The sequence below is a fragment of the Lactuca sativa genome, chromosome 2 (assembly GCF_002870075.4).
Source record: "Lactuca sativa cultivar Salinas chromosome 2, Lsat_Salinas_v11, whole genome shotgun sequence".
Classification (NCBI taxonomy): domain Eukaryota; kingdom Viridiplantae; phylum Streptophyta; class Magnoliopsida; order Asterales; family Asteraceae; genus Lactuca; species Lactuca sativa.
This window is the reverse complement of record NC_056624.2, coordinates 186,726,993-186,742,568: the sequence shown is the minus strand read 5'-3', so window position 1 is coordinate 186,742,568 and position 15,576 is coordinate 186,726,993. Positions and strand designations below refer to the sequence as shown.

General features: G+C 47.5%; 2 protein-coding genes and 1 non-coding gene across 3 annotated transcripts; all 3 read right to left on the bottom strand.

Moving 5' to 3' along the window:
• Window positions 1-484: 484 nt before the first annotated feature.
• TRNAT-UGU (transfer RNA threonine (anticodon UGU)) lies at window positions 485-556 on the bottom strand. Its single transcript has one exon. It is a non-coding gene; the product is annotated as a tRNA-Thr (tRNA).
• Window positions 557-2,761: 2,205 nt separating this feature from the next.
• On the bottom strand, window positions 2,762-8,517 carry LOC128132099 (uncharacterized). Its single transcript, XM_052768137.1, has 2 exons — window positions 7,643-8,517; window positions 2,762-2,933 (listed from the first exon to the last, which is right to left on the bottom strand). Exons 1-2 carry the CDS (start codon window positions 8,502-8,504, stop codon window positions 2,899-2,901), a joined length of 897 nt encoding a protein of 298 aa, XP_052624097.1. The 5' UTR covers window positions 8,505-8,517; the 3' UTR covers window positions 2,762-2,898.
• An 865-nt stretch (window positions 8,518-9,382) lies between these two features.
• Window positions 9,383-15,128, bottom strand: LOC128132098 (uncharacterized). Its single transcript, XM_052768136.1, has 2 exons — window positions 14,254-15,128; window positions 9,383-9,544 (listed from the first exon to the last, which is right to left on the bottom strand). Exons 1-2 carry the CDS (start codon window positions 15,113-15,115, stop codon window positions 9,510-9,512), a joined length of 897 nt encoding a protein of 298 aa, XP_052624096.1. The 5' UTR covers window positions 15,116-15,128; the 3' UTR covers window positions 9,383-9,509.
• Window positions 15,129-15,576: the final 448 nt, after the last annotated feature.

Below are 15,576 nucleotides of genomic sequence, written 5' to 3'. Positions count from 1 at the left end.
TTCTCTTCTTCTTCACACTATCAGCCCAAATCCCTCGTTCATCATCGCCTGAAACAATGTCTTCTTCAGGTACAACATGTTGAATAAACCCAAGTTGAGAAATTGGATTCAAGAAACTCTCAAACGCGAAACACGGGTAGAAAGCTGAAAGATGAGGAGGATTAGGGTTTGATTCATCAGTAGTTTTGGGTAGGCCATTGAAGAAGGAGATCGGAGCTACGGTTGGTCCAGGTTTGGGATCGAGTAAATGGGACGACGGGGAGAGAATTCGTCTGTTTAGATTGGTAATCAGGCTTGTACTGGATTGCTTTTTTCTAACAAGCTTTTGAAGAAAGGAAGCCATTGATGAGAGGTAGAAGATCAAAACATAAGAAGTTTACAATGGATCTATCCCGGTATTGTTTGTGATTTGCTCGTTAGGGTTTTAGCGAGTTTTAAATTGATTACCCAAAAAAAAAGTGTTGAATAAAAAATTTTAAAAAAATGCCCCCATGCAGGATCGAACTACAGACCTCCAGTTTACAAGACTGGCGCTCTACCACTGAGCTATAGGGGCTTTGGTATTCTATAAACCATCATCTTTTTATAATTTTCTTTTCACAACTGATTTATAAAGACCCATCCTTTCAATTATTCAAAGTACCAATTCTTGTTTATTAAATGAAATAAAATGAGTGCAGGTCCGAGAAAAACTACCAAGAAAAACGGAGTATCCAAGGCAATTTCATCCAAGATGTGGGAGTGATACATCCCATAAGATTTGTTAAAAGATAAAATTGCAAAAATGGTCCCTAATTTGTCAAAAAAATTTATGTAAGGTCCAAAAAAATTTATTAGCAAATAAGGTTTTTATTTGGTGTTTTTGTATTGGTTTTGGTCCCTACTACGTTAAGTTTAACAGTTTGATTGTTAAGTTTTGGCAAATTACGGATTTAACCTCAATGACCATTTCTACAGACTGCGGTTTTATCTTTTTTACCAAACTACAAGGACCAACTATGTAAATTTTCTTTTCCATTTTATTGAATTATTGTATATTATTTCTTTTAATTAATTCTTTTTTAGCTTCTTTCTTATTGTATTATTTTTTATTGGATTATTATATATTAATAAATATTATTTTTTATATATTATATTTATATATTAATAAATATTAATTTATTTGATTATTAATTTTTTTTAAATTTCTTCTTTATTGGATTATTATATATTAAAAAATATTATTTTTAACATATCATATTTATCTATTAGTAAGTGTTACTTTATTGGATTATTAATTTTATTTAATTATTTTTTTATTATGTTAATTCTTTTTATTAGATTATTAATTTATATTTACTATTTTTATTTATAATAAATATTATTTTTAATTGTTTTTGTTTTCTTTTAATTGCTTTCTTTATTGTTTTAAATGAAAATACCAAAAAAATCTCATCCACTCCACCCCTCCTAATTTATTTTAAATATTTGAAAGATGACATATTTTGGACAACACCACTCCCATCACTCAGTCACCACCACCACCACTAGTGGGTCGTCTCCAACCCTTGTTGCTATATATATATATATATATATATATATATATATATATATATATATATATATATATATATATATATATAGAGAGAGAGAGAGAGAGAGAGAGAGAGAGTTATGTTCAAATGAGAACATTTGAGAACATTTTTTATTTAGACTAATACAAAAGGCCCCACCCTACTATGACGTCTCTCAACCTTTTTTGAACTTATGCCACCCAATTAGACCACTGGACCATTACCGGAGTCAGCGTCCATCGTCGGAATCGTCGTAATCGTCGGACACTCGCTTGAATCAGCCAACTGTTTCCTCTCCCTTCCATCTCCACTCGTATTATCGTCAGAAAATATCTTTTTCCGGCTTTCATCTTCTTGAAACGCCTCCCTGTACCACCTCCTTGAATCGGTCGTGAAACCACCTTTTCGGCAACCATCCTCCCTCTCCTTTACTCTCTCATATTGTTTCATCAGCTACCATATTTGTTTTCACCAGATCTGAAATAGAAGGCTACGAAATCAACTATTCGAAAAACAAAGTTATCGGATACCGCCCCTTTTTTATCCTCTCCGATTTCATTTCACTGGTAATTTAATTTGTGATTTGTATGTTTGAATGAAAATGGGATCATCATGTACTGATATTTCACATTGATTTTGTGACAACCCCAAATATTTCATATATAGAATTTCAACAGTTTATCACTTCATTTGGAAGTCAAATTAATTTTCGCCATCTTTTAGCACAATTTAAAGTCCTTTTTAGTATTCCGAGCCTTTCACACTTAAGGAACAAGCGTTAAAAAGCAACCACTAAAGCCCCAACACCAAAACAATGCCATAAACTCCATGAGATGGAGTTTACGGCCGTAAACATGGAATTTACGGCGGTAAACTCACCCTATATAAGGATTGAGTGAAATTCATTTGCACACTTTCCCCACTCTAGATACTTTCTCCCTCTACCCTCTCTCTTAAAATCCCGATTTCTCCCGAGAATCTTCAAGTTTCGCCCCCAAATTGTAAGTACTTCTACCCTAGAGTGTACTAAAGCTTATTACATGTCCATATACCATTGAAATCACCCAAAAATCACAAGAACAAGGTGTTTACGGCCCAAGAACTTCTTAGGCCGTAAACCCTTAATTTGGTGCCAAAATGTCCCCTAACTCCTTCCTTATGCTTAGAACCTAGCTTAGATCATACCCTTGAAGCATTATGTAACAACTCAAATTTTTCAAACAAATTTTTTCATTTTTAAAACATAATTGTTTCCATTAAAAACAAGGCATAAATAGTTTAATTATTCGGTCAATACAATTATTCAAACTCCCAAGATCATAAAACAATCTTCAGTGTGTATCGATCATGCCGGCGCCTTCCCACGGTCCTCGCTAGTACCTGAAATACATACACAACAACTGTAAGCATAAATGCTTAGTGAGTTCCCCAATATACACTTACACACATACGCCTTTCCAGGCCCTGACCTTCCGGTCCTCAATACAACGCCTTCCGGCCCATAACATAATCGCCTTCCGGCCCATAACATATTGCCTTCCGGCCCACATATCATACATAGCACATATAACAATTAACTTACCACATATAGCATACATATCACATAACATATTCGACCTTCCGGTCACACAGTCAAACCCTTCCGGGTACAGTATAGTGAGAAGACTCACCTCGTATATGCTGAAAGCTAGCAACTCCTGAAATGACTCGTGCACAACCGACGAGCTACAACCTCCCTATAACATTACGTAACTCATTAATACTTATCTCTTCTAAGTGTGACTATCCCTAAGAAGTCAGACTTAGGTCAACTCTGGTCAACGGTCAACGGTCAGCTCAACCGGACTCGGCGAGTACCATGGCGACTCGGCGAGTCTAGACGTCTTCCAACTTTCTGAGATTCCTTATCTACTCGTCGAGTACCCTCATCGACCCGACGAGTTACTCCTGGAAGAATCGCGGGGCCACCCCGACTCCACTCGCCGAGTCTGAAGAACAACTCGGCGAGTCCCAGTAAATCTTCAAGCTACTCGCCGAGTCTAAAGAACAACTCGGCGAGTCCATGCCATGCAGACGAGTAACTGCTTCCTGAATTACGTATGGTCCCAAGATATACAACCATGGGACCCTCTGGACGTCTAAACATCTCTTTACTGTGGGTATAACATCTGGGTAATAACATAATAACCCATCTAATCACTAAATGGGTTTTTCATAAACCCTAGGTTCATAGGCACATTAACTAACATAATTGATCCGAGTATTACTTGAGGACGTTCTCTCTGTGTCCCCCAAACCTCAGGACTCGATCCTCCTTGATATTCCTTTGACCAATTTCTTCTTCTTTATGTCTAACCAATTCTTCCAAGTTCCAAAAGCTTTCTCTCCTGCTCTAGACGTCCACAACGATTAGGGTTCTTCTCAATCGACCAAAAGACTGAAAATGACGGCCTAAGAGGCGTTATATACGATTCAAACTGAACGGTTAGGGTTTCTGCTGAACAGCGTCGACTCGCCGAGTCCATACCTGGACTCGTCGAGTCCCGTCGCGATCCCGCGACCAAGTCCGCGATCCTACTCGGCGAGTCTAGGCTCCAACTCGCCGAGTCCCCTCTTAAATCACCCCAAAAACATAATTTTAATAATACCTGAGATTCCGGGCTGTTACAACTCTCCCCCACTTGGATTAGACTTCGCCCTCGAAGTCTCACTCTGCAAATAGTTCCGGATGCTGCTCCCGCATTTCGCGCTCCGGTTCCCAAGTCATTTCTGATCCCTTACGGTGTTGCCATTGAACCAACACCAGAGGTACTTCCTTGTTCCTCAGAACCTTGATCTTCCGATCCCTGATCGCCACTGGTCTCTCCGCGTAATTCAGGCTCGCATCCACCTGAATATCCTCCAATGGAACCACTGCCGACTCATCGGCTATGCACTTCCTCAACTGCGATACATGAAAAGTGTCATGGATCTGACCCAACTCCGCTGGCAACTCCAACCGATAGGCTACCCGGCCTACCCTTGCAACCACACGAAATGGCCCAATATACCGGGGCCCCAATTTGCCCCTCTTCCTGAATCGAATCACTCCTTTCCAAGGAGAGACCTTCAGGAGAACGAAGTCGCCGACTTGAAATTCAAGCTCGGATCGGCGCCTGTCTGCATAACTCTTCTGTCGGCTCTGGGCAGTCAATAATCTTTGTCTCACTTGTTGAATCTGCTCTGTCGTCTGGAGTATGATCTCCGTGCTGCCCATCACTCTCTGTCCCACCTCTCCCCAGCAAATGGGAGTCCGACACCTCCTACCATACAACAGCTCGAAAGGCGGCATACCAATGCTCGAATGATGGCTGTTGTTGTAGGAAAACTCCGCCAATGGTAAATACGCATCCCAACTACCCCCGAAGTCTAACACACACGCTCGGAGCATGTCCTCCAGTGTCTGAATTGTCCGCTCGCTCTGACCGTCTGTCTGGGGATGGTATGCGGTACTAAAATGCAACTTAGTACCCAGCTCCTCATGGAATTTCTTCCAGAACCTGGAAGTGAAGCGCACATCGCGGTCTGACACAATCGAAATCGGCACTCCGTGCCGAGATACCACCTCTTTCACGTATATCTCCGCTAACTTTTCCGCTGAAGAACTCTCACTGATGGCAAGGAAGTGTGCACTCTTCGTCAACCTATCCACAATCACCCAAATTGCGTCTACTCCCCTAGCAGTCCTTGGCAATTTGGTGATAAAATCCATAGTGATCTGTTCCCACTTCCACTCGGGGATCTCCAATGGCTGTAACTTGCCATGCGGTCTCTGGTGCTCAGCTTTAACCCTACGGCAGGTCAAGCACCTCTCAACGAACCATGCCACGTCCCTCTTCATACAGGGCCACCAATATTCCTTCCTTAAATCCAAATACATCTTTGTAGCACCGGGATGGATCGAGAATTTCGATTTATGAGCCTCTTCCATCAACGTAATACGCGTACCGCCCACGAACGGCACCCAAATCCGACCCTGAAACGTCATAAGGCCTCGGCTATCCTTGACAAACTCTGAGATTAACCCCACAACCCGCTCTTTCTTCTGCATTTCTGGTCGCACAGCCTCAGCCTGTGCCCTACGAATATCATCCAATACAGGAGTCATCACGGTCAGTCTCAAGCACACATCTCGCAATGGAGCGCTCTCCGCCCTGCGGCTCAATGCATCGGCTACCACATTAGCCTTGCCTGGGTGGTACAGGATCTCACAATCATAATCCTTGACCACATCCAACCACCTCCTCTGACGCATATTTAGGTTGGGTTGATCCATCAAATACTTCAAACTCTTATGGTCCGTGTATATCGTACATCGAACCCCATACAAGTAGTGACGCCAAATCTTGAGAGCGAACACTACTGCCCCCAACTCTAAATCATGCGTGGGATATCTCGCCTCATGAGGCTTCAGCTGCCTCGACGCATAAGCTATCACATGACCCCTCTGCATCAACACTGCACCCAATCCCGAAATCGATGCGTCGCAATATACCACGAAATCTTCCATCCCTTCTGGAAGAGCTAATATCGGGGCTTCGCACAATCTTTGGCGAAGTGTCTCAAAGGAGGTCTGCTGCTCGGGCCCCCATGAGAACGTAACACCCTTCCGGGTCAATCTGGTGAGTGGCACAGCGATCTTGGAGAAATCCTTGATAAATCTCCGATAATACCCTGCCAACCCAAGGAAACTTCTGATCTCAGAGGGTGACTTCGGCACCTCCCAACTCATCACCGCCTCAACCTTGGCCGGATCGACCAATATCCCTTTCTGATTAACCACATGTCCTAGAAACTGGACCTCCCGCAACCAGAATTCACATTTGGAGAACTTTGCATAAAGTTTCTCCGACCTCAATACCTCAAGGACCTCCCTCAAATGTTCCTCATGCTGCTCTCTCGATCTCGAATACACCAGAATGTCGTCGATAAATACGATCACCGACCGATCCAACATCGGCCTGCATACCCTGTTCATGAGATCCATGAACACAGCCGGGGCATTGGTGAGTCCAAAAGGCATCACCACAAACTCATAATGCCCATATCGCGTCCTAAACGCTGTCTTCTGGACGTCTTCATCCCGTACTCTCACCTGATGGTAACCTGACCTCAGATCGATCTTGGAAAACCAAGATGCTCCCTGCAACTGATCGAATAAATCATCGATCCTCGGCAACGGGTAACGGTTCTTGACCGTTAGCTTGTTCAACTCCCGGTAATCAATGCACATCCGGTGTGAACCATCCTTCTTTTTGACGAACAGAATAGGTGCTCCCCATGGCGAGCTGCTCGGCCGAATGAATCCCTTCCCCAGCAACTCCTGGAGTTGCGAGGACAACTCTTGCATCTCTGGAGGTGCAAGACGATAGGGCACTTTAGCAATAGGTGCTGCCCCCGGAACCAGATCAATACTAAACTCTACTTGCCTCACAGGCGGTACTCCCGGCAACTCCTCGGGAAAGACATCTGAAAATTCGCGCACCACCGGAACTTCCTCAACTGACTTCGGTTTCTCGGAAACCTCCCGCGTATCCATCACATACGCCACAAAACCTTTACAGCCCTGCCGTAGACACTGCCTCGCCCTAGCGGCCGAACAAAAAGCTGATCCCGAACGGGTACCCTCGCCGTACACCGAAAGGACTCCCCCTCTAGGGTCTCGTATAGTCACCAACTGACGCTCACAGTCGATGACAGCGCCGAACCGGCTCAGCCAGTCCATGCCCACGATGACACAGACATCCCCCATCACGATAGGAATCAGATCAATTGGGAATCCAATCCCGAAAATCTCTAGTACACATCCCCGAAGAACCTCCGTAGCACAAATCACCTTCTCGTCAGCTATAGAAACTCTCAAAGGTCGACTCAACGACTCACGACTAACGCCGATATGCTGACTAAAGGCTAAGGACACAAAGGACCTACTCGCACCCGAGTCAAATAACACTAAGGCAGGCACAGAGTTCACAAGGAAAGTACCTACGCATATAATAACATAAGCATAACATCTTGACATTAAAATAAATACATGAATTACAACATACCTGCCACAACATCGGGCGCAGCGCGGACCTCCTCCGCAGTCAGCTGAAAGGCTCTCCCACGAGCCCTCGGGGCCTCGACCTTCACCGGTCGAGTCTCAGTAGTCCTGGCAACAGGTGCAGATCCCTGACGAAGCTGAGGGCACTCGGCCTTCCGATGGCCGGTCTGGTTGCAATGAAAGCAAACCGTAAATCCCTTGGGACACTCCCTAGCAATGTGTCCCTCCTTGCCACACTTGTAGCAAGCACCGGCTCGACACGCCCCATCGTGACCCTTACCGCACTTTACGCAAGTGCGGTTCTTCGAACCTCCCGTCCTCGAATCGGCGGACTTGATCCGCTTGGCTGCCGGCTGAGACTGAGCCGGTCGCCGGTCTGCCTGCTGAGACTCGGCCTCCTCCCTGGCCTGAGTCTCTAACTCGATCTCACGCTTCCTGGCATTCGCCTGAAGCTCAGTAAAAGTATGGTAAGTGGAGTTTGACACAAACTCCCGGATCTCCCTCCTCAGAACACCTAAGTACCGGCTCATCCGAGCCTGCTCTGTGGCCACTAGCTCGGGGCAAAACATCGCCCTCTCATGGAACTTCCGCGTGATCGCCGCCACCGAATCAGTACCCTGCTTGAGGGTTAAGAACTCCTGAACCAATCGTTCCCGCTCCACCGGGGGAACGTACTCATCCCTGAACATGGTAGTGAACCCCTCCCATGTCACTGCCGCAGTCTCTGCTAAAGTGAAGTTCGCCGTCACGAACTTCCACCAGTCCTTGGCTCCCAGACGGAGCTGGTTCAAAGCGAACCGTACCCTCAGGTGCTCCGGGCATGAACAAGTGTAGAAGCACCCCTCTATATCTGCGATCCACCTCATCGCAGCAATCGGATCCTGCGTCCCATCGAACTCTGGTGGCTTCGTGTTGCTGAACTCTCGGAACAGCAATGAATCACCCCCCTGTGGCCTAGCAGCGGCCACAGCTGCGGTAGCTGCAGCGGTTGCAGCCTCAGTCAATGCGGCGTACCGCTCGTCGAACGTCTCCATCAGGGTGGTCTTGATAGACCCAAACATCTCCGGGATCTCAGCCCGGATCGCCGCCGCCACCTCCTCGTGGATCATCTGACGAATATCCTCGTCACTCACACCGCTCGTACTTGCCCCGTGCCGCGGTCTAACCATGATATCTCTGAAATACAACATAAAACTATCAGAGATTCTACCGAGTATAATCATACTCGTCACGCAACCCTACTCAGTCCCAGATATCCAGGGATTCTTACTTGGGCCTCCCACTGACCCGGTGTCCTCGGTAGTACGGGCCCAATACTACCGACCACACCGCATCAATGTTCATCCCAAGTCCTCCTCCCCAAACTCCAGATAGTGAGTACTCTACTTCTGATACGCTCTATCTACCCGCATACTAGCAAAGCATCTCATATAGGCAACTTCCCTAGACTAAGGCATCACAATTCAGGCCACTCTAGTCCTATCATGAATACCTAGTCTTCTAGCATGCATAACAATTCATATCATATAATATTGTAAGGTATTTTGGGGATCTTTACCGTTCGGGCGCTGACTGATCGTACACACTGCTTCTTTCTTGCTTACCACAAAACCATTTACAAAAGTTATGCCTTTATTTGAAAAGCTTCCTCAAATCCTCGGTTTGAGTTCAGATACCCCCCTAAGGTGCACCCGAATCCCTCAAACCAAGGCTCTGATACCAATTGTAACAACTCAAATTTTTCAAACAAATTTTTTCATTTTTAAAACATAATTGTTTCCATTAAAAACAAGGCATAAATAGTTTAATTATTCGGTCAATACAATTATTCAAACTCCCAAGATCATAAAACAATCTTCAGTGTGTATCGATCATGCCGGCGCCTTCCCACGGTCCTCGCTAGTACCTGAAATACATACACAACAACTGTAAGCATAAATGCTTAGTGAGTTCCCCAATATACACTTACACACATACGCCTTTCCAGGCCCTGACCTTCCGGTCCTCAATACAACGCCTTCCGGCCCATAACATAATCGCCTTCCGGCCCATAACATATTGCCTTCCGGCCCACATATCATACATAGCACATATAACAATTAACTTACCACATATAGCATACATATCACATAACATATTCGACCTTCCGGTCACACAGTCAAACCCTTCCGGGTACAGTATAGTGAGAAGACTCACCTCGTATATGCTGAAAGCTAGCAACTCCTGAAATGACTCGTGCACAACCGACGAGCTACAACCTCCCTATAACATTACGTAACTCATTAATACTTATCTCTTCTAAGTGTGACTATCCCTAAGAAGTCAGACTTAGGTCAACTCTGGTCAACGGTCAACGGTCAGCTCAACCGGACTCGGCGAGTACCATGGCGACTCGGCGAGTCTAGACGTCTTCCAACTTTCTGAGATTCCTTATCTACTCGTCGAGTACCCTCATCGACCCGACGAGTTACTCCTGGAAGAATCGCGGGGCCACCCCGACTCCACTCGCCGAGTCTGAAGAACAACTCGGCGAGTCCCAGTAAATCTTCAAGCTACTCGCCGAGTCTGAAGAACAACTCGGCGAGTCCATGCCATGCAGACGAGTAACTGCTTCCTGAATTACGTATGGTCCCAAGATATACAACCATGGGACCCTCTGGACGTCTAAACATCTCTTTACTGTGGGTATAACATCTGGGTAATAACATAATAACCCATCTAATCACTAAATGGGTTTTTCATAAACCCTAGGTTCATAGGCACATTAACTAACATAATTGATCCGAGTATTACCTGAGGACGTTCTCTCTGTGTCCCCCAAACCTCAGGACTCGATCCTCCTTGATATTCCTTTGACCAATTTCTTCTTCTTTATGTCTAACCAATTCTTCCAAGTTCCAAAAGCTTTCTCTCCTGCTCTAGACGTCCACAGCGATTAGGGTTCTTCTCAATCGACCAAAAGACTGAAAATGACGGCCTAAGAGGCGTTATATACGATTCAAACTGAACGGTTAGGGTTTCTGCTGAACAGCGTCGACTCGCCGAGTCCATACCTGGACTCGTCGAGTCCCGTCGCGATCCCGCGACCAAGTCCGCGATCCTACTCGGCGAGTCTAGGCTCCAACTCGCCGAGTCCCCTCTTAAATCACCCCAAAAACATAATTTTAATAATACCTGAGATTCCGGGCTGTTACAACTCTCCCCCACTTGGATTAGACTTCGCCCTCGAAGTCTCACTCTGCAAATAGTTCCGGATGCTGCTCCCGCATTTCGCGCTCCGGTTCCCAAGTCATTTCTGATCCCTTACGGTGTTGCCATTGAACCAACACCAGAGGTACTTCCTTGTTCCTCAGAACCTTGATCTTCCGATCCCTGATCGCCACTGGTCTCTCCGCGTAATTCAGGCTCGCATCCACCTGAATATCCTCCAATGGAACCACTGCCGACTCATCGGCTATGCACTTCCTCAACTGCGATACATGAAAAGTGTCATGGATCTGACCCAACTCCGCTGGCAACTCCAACCGATAGGCTACCCGGCCTACCCTTGCAACCACACGAAATGGCCCAATATACCGGGGCCCCAATTTGCCCCTCTTCCTGAATCGAATCACTCCTTTCCAAGGAGAGACCTTCAGGAGAACGAAGTCGCCGACTTGAAATTCAAGCTCGGATCGGCGCCTGTCTGCATAACTCTTCTGTCGGCTCTGGGCAGTCAATAATCTTTGTCTCACTTGTTGAATCTGCTCTGTCGTCTGGAGTATGATCTCCGTGCTGCCCATCACTCTCTGTCCCACCTCTCCCCAGCAAATGGGAGTCCGACACCTCCTACCATACAACAGCTCGAAAGGCGGCATACCAATGCTCGAATGATGGCTGTTGTTGTAGGAAAACTCCGCCAATGGTAAATACGCATCCCAACTACCCCCGAAGTCTAACACACACGCTCGGAGCATGTCCTCCAGTGTCTGAATTGTCCGCTCGCTCTGACCGTCCGTCTGGGGATGGTATGCGGTACTAAAATGCAACTTAGTACCCAGCTCCTCATGGAATTTCTTCCAGAACCTGGAAGTGAAGCGCACATCGCGGTCTGACACAATCGAAATCGGCACTCCGTGCCGAGATACCACCTCTTTCACGTATATCTCCGCTAACTTTTCCGCTGAAGAACTCTCACTGATGGCAAGGAAGTGTGCACTCTTCGTCAACCTATCCACAATCACCCAAATTGCGTCTACTCCCCTAGCAGTCCTTGGCAATTTGGTGATAAAATCCATAGTGATCTGTTCCCACTTCCACTCGGGGATCTCCAATGGCTGTAACTTGCCATGCGGTCTCTGGTGCTCAGCTTTAACCCTACGGCAGGTCAAGCACCTCTCAACGAACCATGCCACGTCCCTCTTCATACAGGGCCACCAATATTCCTTCCTTAAATCCAAATACATCTTTGTAGCACCGGGATGGATCGAGAATTTCGATTTATGAGCCTCTTCCATCAACGTAATACGCGTACCGCCCACGAACGGCACCCAAATCCGACCCTGAAACGTCATAAGGCCTCGGCTATCCTTGACAAACTCTGAGATTAACCCCACAACCCGCTCTTTCTTCTGCATTTCTGGTCGCACAGCCTCAGCCTGTGCCCTACGAATATCATCCAATACAGGAGTCATCACGGTCAGTCTCAAGCACACATCTCGCAATGGAGCGCTCTCCGCCCTGCGGCTCAATGCATCGGCTACCACATTAGCCTTGCCTGGGTGGTACAGGATCTCACAATCATAATCCTTGACCACATCCAACCACCTCCTCTGACGCATATTTAGGTTGGGTTGATCCATCAAATACTTCAAACTCTTATGGTCCGTGTATATCGTACATCGAACCCCATACAAGTAGTGACGCCAAATCTTGAGAGCGAACACTACTGCCCCCAACTCTAAATCATGCGTGGGATATCTCGCCTCATGAGGCTTCAGCTGCCTCGACGCATAAGCTATCACATGACCCCTCTGCATCAACACTGCACCCAATCCCGAAATCGATGCGTCGCAATATACCACGAAATCTTCCATCCCTTCTGGAAGAGCTAATATCGGGGCTTCGCACAATCTTTGGCGAAGTGTCTCAAAGGAGGTCTGCTGCTCGGGCCCCCATGAGAACGTAACACCCTTCCGGGTCAATCTGGTGAGTGGCACAGCGATCTTGGAGAAATCCTTGATAAATCTCCGATAATACCCTGCCAACCCAAGGAAACTTCTGATCTCAGAGGGTGACTTCGGCACCTCCCAACTCATCACCGCCTCAACCTTGGCCGGATCGACCAATATCCCTTTCTGATTAACCACATGTCCTAGAAACTGGACCTCCCGCAACCAGAATTCACATTTGGAGAACTTTGCATAAAGTTTCTCCGACCTCAATACCTCAAGGACCTCCCTCAAATGTTCCTCATGCTGCTCTCTCGATCTCGAATACACCAGAATGTCGTCGATAAATACGATCACCGACCGATCCAACATCGGCCTGCATACCCTGTTCATGAGATCCATGAACACAGCCGGGGCATTGGTGAGTCCAAAAGGCATCACCACAAACTCATAATGCCCATATCGCGTCCTAAACGCTGTCTTCTGGACGTCTTCATCCCGTACTCTCACCTGATGGTAACCTGACCTCAGATCGATCTTGGAAAACCAAGATGCTCCCTGCAACTGATCGAATAAATCATCGATCCTCGGCAACGGGTAACGGTTCTTGACCGTTAGCTTGTTCAACTCCCGGTAATCAATGCACATCCGGTGTGAACCATCCTTCTTTTTGACGAACAGAATAGGTGCTCCCCATGGCGAGCTGCTCGGCCGAATGAATCCCTTCCCCAGCAACTCCTGGAGTTGCGAGGACAACTCTTGCATCTCTGGAGGTGCAAGACGATAGGGCACTTTAGCAATAGGTGCTGCCCCCGGAACCAGATCAATACTAAACTCTACTTGCCTCACAGGCGGTACTCCCGGCAACTCCTCGGGAAAGACATCTGAAAATTCGCGCACCACCGGAACTTCCTCAACTGACTTCGGTTTCTCGGAAACCTCCCGCGTATCCATCACATACGCCACAAAACCTTTACAGCCCTGCCGTAGACACTGCCTCGCCCTAGCGGCCGAACAAAAAGCTGATCCCGAACGGGTACCCTCGCCGTACACCGAAAGGACTCCCCCTCTAGGGTCTCGTATAGTCACCAACTGACGCTCACAGTCGATGACAGCGCCGAACCGGCTCAGCCAGTCCATGCCCACGATGACACAGACATCCCCCATCACGATAGGAATCAGATCAATTAGGAATCCAATCCCGAAAATCTCTAGTACACATCCCCGAAGAACCTCCGTAGCACAAATCACCTTCTCGTCAGCTATAGAAACTCTCAAAGGTCGACTCAACGACTCACGACTAACGCCGATATGCTGACTAAAGGCTAAGGACACAAAGGACCTACTCGCACCCGAGTCAAATAACACTAAGGCAGGCACAGAGTTCACAAGGAAAGTACCTACGCATATAATAACATAAGCATAACATCTTGACATTAAAATAAATACATGAATTACAACATACCTGCCACAACATCGGGCGCAGCGCGGACCTCCTCCGCAGTCAGCTGAAAGGCTCTCCCACGAGCCCTCGGGGCCTCGACCTTCACCGGTCGAGTCTCAGTAGTCCTGGCAACAGGTGCAGATCCCTGACGAAGCTGAGGGCACTCGGCCTTCCGATGGCCGGTCTGGTTGCAATGAAAGCAAACCGTAAATCCCTTGGGACACTCCCTAGCAATGTGTCCCTCCTTGCCACACTTGTAGCAAGCACCGGCTCGACACGCCCCATCGTGACCCTTACCGCACTTTACGCAAGTGCGGTTCTTCGAACCTCCCGTCCTCGAATCGGCGGACTTGATCCGCTTGGCTGCCGGCTGAGACTGAGCCGGTCGCCGGTCTGCCTGCTGAGACTCGGCCTCCTCCCTGGCCTGAGTCTCTAACTCGATCTCACGCTTCCTGGCATTCGCCTGAAGCTCAGTAAAAGTATGGTAAGTGGAGTTTGACACAAACTCCCGGATCTCCCTCCTCAGAACACCTAAGTACCGGCTCATCCGAGCCTGCTCTGTGGCCACTAGCTCGGGGCAAAACATCGCCCTCTCATGGAACTTCCGCGTGATCGCCGCCACCGAATCAGTACCCTGCTTGAGGGTTAAGAACTCCTGAACCAATCGTTCCCGCTCCACCGGGGGAACGTACTCATCCCTGAACATGGTAGTGAACCCCTCCCATGTCACTGCCGCAGTCTCTGCTAAAGTGAAGTTCGCCGTCACGAACTTCCACCAGTCCTTGGCTCCCAGACGGAGCTGGTTCAAAGCGAACCGTACCCTCAGGTGCTCCGGGCATGAACAAGTGTAGAAGCACCCCTCTATATCTGCGATCCACCTCATCGCAGCAATCGGATCCTGCGTCCCATCGAACTCTGGTGGCTTCGTGTTGCTGAACTCTCGGAACAGCAATGAATCACCCCCCTGTGGCCTAGCAGCGGCCACAGCTGCGGTAGCTGCAGCGGTTGCAGCCTCAGTCAATGCGGCGTACCGCTCGTCGAACGTCTCCATCAGGGTGGTCTTGATAGACCCAAACATCTCCGGGATCTCAGCCCGGATCGCCGCCGCCACCTCCTCGTGGATCATCTGACGAATATCCTCGTCACTCACACCGCTCGTACTTGCCCCGTGCCGCGGTCTAACCATGATATCTCTGAAATACAACATAAAACTATCAGAGATTCTACCGAGTATAATCATACTCGTCACGCAACCCTACTCAGTCCCAGATATCCAGGAATTCTTACTTGGGCCTCCCACTGACCCGGTGTCCTCGGTAGTACGGGCCCAATACTACCGACCAC